The following is a 9,209-nucleotide window of genomic DNA, read 5'->3' as shown; positions in this document are numbered from 1 at the left end:
ATGGGGATGGTGGGGACTGGGGGGACTCAGTGGTTGTAAAACAGGCCTGGGATGGTTTGGAAAACTGTGTGGCTCATAACCCCACCTCTGCACAGCCCAACCAAGCCCAGATGCCCCAGGGAGCCCTGGGGAGCAGCCGCAGCAGCGTCTGGGCTTGACACAGCAGCCGACCTGTCAGGCAGGTTTCCCAGAGCAGTCAGAGAAGCCGGCCAGGACCAGGCATGCCCCTCCGTGTGCTCACAGGCTGACGGGGCCGCCCGGTTCTCTCCTCACCACTGAAGCCATGCAGGCAGCCGGGCTGCTCCTCACTTGGGTGCTGCTGCGCCCGGCCAGCACCCAGCAATGCCACCCCAGCAGCCCTGGCAGCATCCTCCGCTTCACCGACACCCATGCCGAAATCCGGGTACCAGCACTGCACCGGGTGCCCAGCTCACTCGACCCCCTCTACAGCCTAGTCCGACACTACCTGGACTTCATCCAGCAAAACCCTCTGCCCACAGGTGAGTCTCCCAGGGACCCATGACATTACCCCCGTGGGTGCCACCATCCCTTGGAGCCCCTCTGCAATTCCTGTGCTAGTTACCTATGAATGGTCAGTGGGGTCTGAACTGCTTTGTCCCTGCACTGAGTGGCACACTGCCAGGGGAGGGATGGGGGCGCATCTTGTGGGACATGGGAGCTGCCCCCAGGGCATTCACTGGCACCACGGTTTCTTTTACAGAGCTGCTCAGGGCAGCCCTGAATGACCCCAGCTCAGTTCGGACATCACAGGTGAGCGGGGACATGGGGACAGGGAAGCCATGGTGGTGGCACCTGCCCAGGATGGGGAATTCGTGACAGTGAGTGTATGGAGTTCCCCAAAATCTGCATGTGACTATGCTGACTGTGCTCTGCTGTCACACAGGTCGTGCAGTATGAGCTCGGCTACGTCATCTGTGCTGCAGTGTCTCTGCTCTTCACTGTGACTGTTCCAGTGGCTGGGCTGTGCTTCTGCTACTGCCGGAGCCAGCAGCGGTGCGGGGGCCGCCTGCGTGCCCATCGGCGCTCACTGGGTTGCCGGCGCCGCTGCCTCCTCATCTGCCTCTCCATCACCTCCCTCATCATCCTGTGAGTGCCTAAAGCCCTCCACCGCTGTCTCCCCTCACCTCAGGGTGGACTGTGCCTATGGGGACAGGGATGGGGTTGCTCTGTGGGATCTCCCCATCACTGCCTGCTTGTCCCTGGCAGGACCAGTGCCATCTGTGCGTTGGTCACCAACCAGCGGGTGAAGGAGCAGATGGAGCCAGGGCTTGGTGCTGTTCCAGACACACTGCGCACACTGCGGCAGCACATTGCCAATGTCCCCCAGGTGGGTCCCCAAGCAGCTCTGCTATCCTAGGGTGGAGCAGACTGGGAGGTCAGGTGAAGTTGGTGCATTTTTAATGGCAAAGTAACATCTTGGAGAATGTTACTGCCATGTGCCCCCGTACACCAGCTCCTCTCTCTTTGCAGGGTGTGCAGATGGTGGTAGACCAGTTTGAAGTGCCCCGGCAGCAGATAATCTCCGACCTGGCAGGTAAGCATTGTACAGTCTCCCAGTGCACCCCAGCCTGGGCTGGGACAAGCAGCTAATGGTATCATGGTGCCTTGCAGGAGTAAGTCGCAGCGTGGGACTCTCCATCCATGCACAGCTGAAGGCAATGACCTACACAGCACTGGCAGACCTGAAGGACAGGGCAGGAGGTATGGCTGAGCATGGCTCTCCCTTGGGCCACTGTCAAAACCTTGCCAGGGACGGGGGTGGCCAAGTGGAGCAGTAAGAACTAGCCTTGGGCTTTCTCTTTAAGACCTACAGACCTCGCTGCACCATTTACAGATTCTCGACAAGACAGTGCGGGTGCTGACAGCAGCACGGGCTGAGCTGGAGCCAGTGCTGCGTGAACAGCGGCAGCGTGTGGTTGCACTCCTAGACGACCCACGTTGCACCTCCTGCGCCAGCATCCTGGGTAGGGCACAGAGCCTGGAGCTGGGTGCTGACTACAGCAAGGTGAGACGGGGTGCTGGTCCCCCTGCCACCACCTCTCTGGCACCAACAAGGCTCATGGGATGCTTTCTCCTACCCCCTAGGTGCCCTCAGTGGAGAAGGTTTTGAAGACATTGGCTGGTCTGCCCCGAAGTGATTTTGCAGAGATGATTCGGCAGGTGGGGGCAGATGGGGTTGAAGTGGGGTAGCCTGGTGCTCATAGGCACCCCATCTGAGCTGCTCCTACCCTCTTTTCTCCTCACAGGGCAACGGTACCTTCAACTCTATCCCAGAGCTGGCTGTGGAGAGGATGGCACAGGTCATTCAGGGTGAGCAAGACCCTCATGTGGATCAGTGTTGCCCTCCATGGGGTAAATCTGGATTTAGGGAGGTGGCGTGGGACACACAGACCCCCTTCACCATGGTCTTGGTCCTGCAGAGCTGCGGGAGGAGATGACCAAAGTGTCAGAGAAGGTGCAGAGCATTGCTGATGGCTTTCCCCTCCCTGACTATACCTGGCATGTCAGTGAGGCCCTGCTGAAGGCAGAGAACCGGAGCCAGCCTTTCCTCCGTGAGGTGGAGCGCTTCGAGTGGTACAGGTGACACAAATGGGTTCTGGGGGTGCAGTGGAGGTGGGTGCTGAGCCCCCATGAGCCATATCTAGGACTGTATTGTGAGGCTGCAACTTTCTCCAGGTGGATCATGGGCATGGCACTGTGCTCCATCATCCTCCTCATCACTGCCTGCAACGTGGTGGGGATGGCCCTGGGGACATACGGGCTCTCCAAGCGGGAGGACCCAAGCGACTACGAGTGCCGAGGAGAAGCTGGCGCCAAGTTCCTTATGGTGTAAGCATCCCTCTGGGTCCCAGGGGTCTGTAGCCATCTCATGCTACCCCAAAAAGCAAAAGCAAAGGGACGAACCTGGAGCCACCTGAGCAGAAAGGCTTTTGTAGCCACCGCCTGCGCCAGCGGGTCTGGGAGAAGCTGCTCCTCCCTGGGATCCTGCAGCTCCCGCGCCCAGCCAGCATGCCCAGGCGCAGGAAGGAGCCGCAGGGCTGGGCAGGTTGCCGCAAGCCTGCTCAGGTCTGCAAAGCTGTCAGCAGTGCCTCCGTGCCTCCTCTCCCTCTTTCAGTGGCGTAGGCCTGGGTTTCCTGTTCTCCTGGCTCCTCATCCTCTTGGTTTTTGCCACGTTCCTGGTTGGGGGCAACATCCAGACACTGGTTTGCAGGAATTGGGTCAACCAGGAGATTTATAAGGTGGGTAGCCATGCATCTGTCCATCACTCCATACATGTCTGCTTGGGTACACCAAGATGCCTACAAATGCCTCCTCTCCTTGAACCCTGCTTGGAAAGCCTTATCCTAGACCAGAATATTAAGATAAGGATTAGGCCGCTGGATTTGCAACAGCAGCGGGAAATTGGCTTTGTGCTGGTTAATTTGTTTAGAGCGACAATGCTCCCACCTTCGCCCCTATCCCCTGGGTGTTTGGGGACGCTGGGGGTGGATGGGGTGCTCTGAGGTGCTTGTGACTGGTGACATGCTGCTGTGGGGCTGGGAATGGCACCAGGCCTTATACTGCAGTCATGCACAAACAGGCAGGGCCATGCAAAGGGCTCTCCACTGCTTCCCTTCCCAACATCATACAAACACATGCAAGATTAGCTCCAGATGGGATAGGGTACACCAGCATGCACCTGTGAGGGCAGAGCAACCCCAAAATTATGTCTGGGAGTGCCTGTGTCTGACCCTACCCCTCTTTTTCTTACTGTTTTGCCCAGTTCATTGACACCCCTGGGAACCTGCCTCCATCCATGAACCTCACCCGCCAGCTCAACCTCAGGAGAGACTCCAACCTCAGCACCACTTACCGGTAGGTGCTCACAGGATACCACCTCTGCCCCTAATTAGTGTGAGGCTTGTGGTGATGCTGCCACTGTCCCCTCAACTTGCAGGGAGTGCAAGAGTGGTGCAGGTCTGTGGGAGGTGCTGCAGCTTGAGAAGTCCTATAACCTGGATGAGCACCTCAAAACCCCCAAGGTGAGGGCTGGCTTCAACCAGAGCTTCTGGGAAGGGGAATGCAAGAGCTTTATTGAGGCTAATGGGATGGAGGTACCTGGTCCCAAACCTGTGGCATCCCCCTATCTCATGTCCACAGTACACAGCCAACTTTCAAAAACGCCTGGGTGACTTCACAACGCACCTTGGCGATGTGCGGCTCCTGCGCAGTGAGGGCAGGCAGGATCTGGAGACCTTTGCCCGCAGTGGCGTGGATGAGGTAGACTATGGACGCTTCCAGGAGGAGGTGAGGGGTTTCTGACAGGGAGATGGTCCCCCCAGTGGTGGGCATGTTGTGGCCAGCCCAACAGGGAGTCACGTTCCAGGGCTGGTTTTCGAGTAGACTATGACTCTATCATCTTCCTCTAGATGAAAATCCCTGTGGTGCAGACCAGCCTCCCTGGCCTTGCAAGGAGCCTGGAGGGGCTGCAGAAAATGCAGGTGAGTGGTGGGTCAGGCAGCAGGGGCTACCTGCATGCCCAGATGGCTGTCCACATCCCACTGTTCCCTGCAGAGGAATGGCACAGTGGCAGGGCGGCTGGCTACTGAAGCTCAAGCATTGTGGCAGATGCAAAACTCCACGGTGCAAACACAGGAGGCTTTGGTGGTGAGTCCATGTCTGACGGGCATCTTGTGTCACTGTGGAGGGGGGAACATGGCTTTTGCAGTTATTTCACCTCCCTGTTCTGCAGGTGAAGCTGGGAGAAAGCATCCGGTTCCTCTCTCAATTGGCACCACACCTCCAGGTACTATTTTCAGCTCCAAAAAATATGCAGTGCCATATGGGTCTTGTTACCCAGCATCCCAGAAGTGATTTATAGGGTGATGGAAGACCAGGAAAGATGTAACCCCAAGAGGACTGGTTTCTTCAGTGACTCAGTTTTGCTGCTGCAAATTAGAACCCCCTTGCAGCACTCAAAGCTGCATCCCTGACAGAGCCATCCCATGTTTTTTAGCCCACTCCCTGACAGGAGTTTTCTCTCTCCCTGCCTACCAACTATCAGACCCAATTTTAAGCCTCACTCTGCACATTCCACTCCCCACACACCTGGGGCACCTGTCCCACTGGACCAGTGATGCTCACTGCTCTAAGGGTGCTCTGTGCTCCATGTGCTTTTCCAGGAGCGGGTGAAGACTACACTGGCCACCACAGCCTCAGTGGAAGCCCAGCTGCCCTTGCAAGCCCAGCAGATCCTCCGGCAGGTGAGCCAGGGCTGGATGAGCCCTCAGGGGGATAAAATTCCCCACAGCCAGAAAAGAAGAGTGGTAAAGAGGCTCTGGAAGAAGGGAATGAGCACCTGGAACCTCCAGCCCTCATTTCCAAGCCTCACCTCCATGCTGCCTTCTCTCTGCCCAGGAGATTGGCTGCTTCACAAGGAAGGAGCTGAGGTACTTTGCACAGTACCTGCACTGGGTTGGGCACACGGTAAGTGCATGCCTTTGCTGTGGAGGTGAGGAAGCGAACTGCATCTCACTGAGTTGGGAGTGATTTTACACTTTGCCTCCTCACTTTTTTTTCCAGCTTAGGGAGGATGTGGCTTCATGCCAGCCACTTGCCACAGCCCTAGACAATGGGCGGGTGATCCTGTGTGACCGCATTGCTGACCCTTGGGTAAGGACCCTGTGGTCATGGTCCCTCTGTGGATGCCCTTACCCAAGGTAGCACATATTCAGTGCAGCTGAAGCTGACAGCAGCCCTGATGCCCCCACATCAGGACCAGCTAACACAAGACTCCCCAGACCCCTCTGGGCCTGCCTCTCCCTGAACAGCCAAGCAGGACCTGTGTGCTCTCTCCTTGCAGAATGCTTTCTGGTTCAGCCTGGGATGCTGCACCTTCTTCCTCATCCCCAACATCATCTTCGCCATAAGGCTCACCAAACATTTCCGCCCCATCCGCAACAGACTCATGTAAACAGTGGGCACAGGGTGGGCAGACTCCCTAAGATGATGCAAGGAGGGGAGTTGTGTGCTCCTCCTCAACCATCTGATTATTTCTCCTTCTCCCTCTACAGCTCTACAGGGTCAGAGGAGACCTGTCCTTTCCACATCCCACGTGTCACAGCACTCAAGCTCTAGGCCAGGCTCTGCCAGGTATGGTGGCAGGCTGAGACCTGGGGCACTTGTTTCAGGAGCTCCTGCCTGTCAAACTCATGTGCAAACATTACAGGGCTTCCTCCACCTCAGTGTCCTTGGGGATCTGAGCATCCTTCCTGGCCATAGGACACTCAAGTGTTGTAGGGTTCCAGGTCCCTCTGACATCTATTTCTCAGTGTCCTTCAGGGTCTGAGAATCCTTCCCAGTCACAGGGCAGTTGTGTCCCTGTGCTGTAGGGATCCAGGACCCTCCAACAACCCTTCCTCAGTGACCTTGGGGTCTGTACATCCTTCTGGGGCACAGGAGCACTTGCATCTGTGCATTGTAGGACCCCGGATCCCTGTGACGTCTCTTCCTCAGTGTCTGAGCATTCATCAGGGACACCCCCAGAGCCTGGTTGATGGAGGGTGCCAGGACGTGCCCCCGCAGATCCCGCTGACCACTGGTGCTCCCGCTGCACATGCAGACCCTGCTGGGATGCACACCCAACTCCCTCCCGCCCTCCTGCAGCAGCACACTGCGATGCTTCTCTGCTCCCAGGATGGACCCAGGAATGGAGCACATTAAACCCTCCCATGCTAAACCCACCACCACCTGCCTTTTTATTTTTTTTTTTTGCGATCACCAGTGCTGGGTCTTTGTAGGGAACTGTTTGGGCCTGAGGGATGCAGCCCCTCAGGGGAGCACGCTAGGCCCACAGTCCCCTCTGCCTCCTCAGAAGCTCCCAGGGCTGAGGCTGCCCACAGTGGGGGTGAGGCCATGGCTGTAGGGGCTCCAGATCTGGGGCTGAGGGGAGCTGCGGGTTGGGAAGGCTGAGGAGGTGCCGCGGGAGGGCCACGAGGGCCATGAGAGGCCAAGACAGGGGCACTCCATGGCCGTGCCAGGGAGGAGAGGCCCTGGAGTGGTGGCCTCTGGAGCTCCGGGGCTGGGAACGCTCTGCGGCCAAGGGTAGGTGGCAGCTCAAGGACTCTGGGGCAGGGTGTCATCAAGAGGTGGCGAGGCTGGGCCCAGCTACCCACAGGACCCTGGTTCCATCCACCCAGACCCAGGCAGGGGCCTTGGTGGGGCTGTGCTGGAGTCACAGGAACAGAGACCCAGAACCCCTGTGGGCTGGGGCCCTCCAGGCTGGGTCATCAGTGCACTGGAGATACTCACTAGCATTTATGATCATTAATTATCATTGCTTTGCCCTGGCTGGTGTTTCTGGTAGTCCTCGAAGAGGCTGGTGAAAAAAAGCAGCCCTTGTGGTGGTTGCAGGGATTTTAGGAAGCAGGAAACCCCTTTGCCCAAGGCCTGAAAGATGAGACATAAGTAATCCCACCTCTTAAAATTAATTAGATGTAAGTTGTGAGGGGAGCGGGGGGCAAAAAAAAAATCTGGCTGAGTCTTCAATTTTGTGGGTAGGAGACCCTGCCAGAGGTGGGGATCATTTTCAAGCTCCACTAGCTGAAATAGTATGTGTTTCATATGTTTTGTGGTTCGGAAGCTGCTTCCCCACAAGGAAATACAGCCTGGGCCTTTGACTTCCAATTTAGAGCATTTATGGCTTTGTGGTAGGAAATGTCTAAAATTTCTGTAGTATCCTCCATAATCTTTAAAGCACTTTGACCCTACCAGCAAGTGATTATTTACAAAATCTATAAAGGAGTTGACAGATCCGTGCCTTCAAAGTGAGTGAGGATTTCCCTACATTTCCTTAACTGAAATACTCTCTACTTGGTAACTGACAGGGAAATACCCCATTTTATGCATTATTAAAGGATTACTGCTACCCAAAGCCAGCAATAATGCATAAAATACCTATGTTATGCATTATTTAGGTTGTTGCTGCACAAAGCCATCTGGTTCAATGCAGTATTTGCCAGCAGAGGTCAGTATTGCAAAGCCTTTTTGCAAAGAAGGGCTTTGGTGAGTGCAAGCCCAAAGAATTTCTTCAGGAACCCAAAGGGATGCCCTCAGCCCACATAAAAACTGTGTGGTGGTGTCACCAGCAAAAATTCTCTTTAAAATTAATCATTTCCAGCTGGCAACCGGTCATGAGTGGTGTTCCCCAGGGGTTGGTGTTGGGGCTCATCCTCTTTAATATCCTTACAGATGATATGGATAAGGGAATTGAGTGCACTCTCAGTAAGTTTGCAGATAACGCCAAATTGGAGTGTACTGTCAATCTGCTGGAGAGTAGGGTGGCCCTGCAGAGGGACCTGGGCAGGATGGGTCAAGGGGCTGAGGCCAACAGCATGAGGTTCAACATGGCTAAGTGCCTACTCTGCTCTAGTGAGGCCGCACCTCGAGTGCCGTGTTCAGCTTTGAGCTCCTCACTACCAGAAGGACATCGAGGCCCTGGAGCATATCCAGAGAAGGGCCACAAAGCTGGTGAAAGGCCTGGAACACAAGTCCTGTGAGGAGCAGCTGAGGGAACTGGGCTTGTTTAGTCTGGAAGAGGAGGCTCAGGGCAGACTTTATTGCTCTCTGCAACTACCTAAAAGGAATATGTGGGGAGCTGGGGGTCGGCCTCTTCTCGCAGATAACTAGTGATAAGACAAGAAGGGATGGCTTTAAATTGCACCAGGTGAAGTTCAGGTTGAAAAAGAAGAAGAGAAAAAAAAAGAAAAATCTCAGAAAGAGCAGTCAGGCATTGGAACTGAAGGTGGTAGAGTCACCATCCCTGGGGGTGTTTAAGGAAAGGTTGGACCTGCTGCTCAGGGACATAGCTTAGTGGGTGATTTTGGTGGTAGGGGGATGGTTGGACCAGATGATCTTGGAAGTATTTTCCAAACTTAATGATTCTGTGATTTTGCCTTCAGAGGAAGGCTGGTGGAGAGGAGAGGCAGTGGTACCACAGTGGGGTACAGAGAAGAGATGTTAGTACCAGGAATTCAATTAGAAAACACATCTATGAACCTTCTGGGTATATTTTAAAGGCTTACCATCATGTAATTCTTACAAAATTATAAAGGAAAGGCATACCTCATGTTTTTAAGCCCCTCTCAACAGGAGTACTACATTTTAAATAAAACTATACTCAGTATATGGTACAGAAGAGCAAAGGGCTT

The 9,209-nt window shown here is 55.1% G+C and overlaps 1 protein-coding gene across 1 annotated transcript; it reads left to right on the top strand.

Moving 5' to 3' along the window:
- Positions 1-283: 283 nt before the first annotated feature.
- Positions 284-6,138, top strand: PROM2 (prominin 2; the record flags this gene model as incomplete). The annotated part of the gene is made up of 23 exons (XM_082779367.1): positions 284-500; positions 722-771; positions 905-1,107; positions 1,228-1,348; positions 1,492-1,555; positions 1,633-1,722; positions 1,827-2,026; positions 2,107-2,181; positions 2,268-2,331; positions 2,442-2,601; positions 2,698-2,850; positions 3,137-3,260; positions 3,785-3,876; positions 3,959-4,043; positions 4,162-4,308; positions 4,431-4,502; positions 4,576-4,668; positions 4,754-4,807; positions 5,184-5,264; positions 5,419-5,487; positions 5,584-5,673; positions 5,864-5,970; positions 6,075-6,138. The coding sequence occupies 23 exons, from the start codon at positions 284-286 to the stop codon at positions 6,136-6,138; spliced, it is 2,475 nt and encodes an 824-aa protein (XP_082635493.1).
- Between the last annotated feature and the right edge of the window lie 3,071 nt (positions 6,139-9,209).

This window comes from Aythya marila (genome assembly GCF_965140915.1).
Source record: "Aythya marila genome assembly, chromosome: 26".
NCBI classification, from domain to species: Eukaryota; Metazoa; Chordata; class Aves; order Anseriformes; family Anatidae; genus Aythya; species Aythya marila.
The sequence above is the reverse complement of the archived record's forward strand: the minus strand, read 5'-3'. Positions and strand labels throughout refer to the sequence as shown.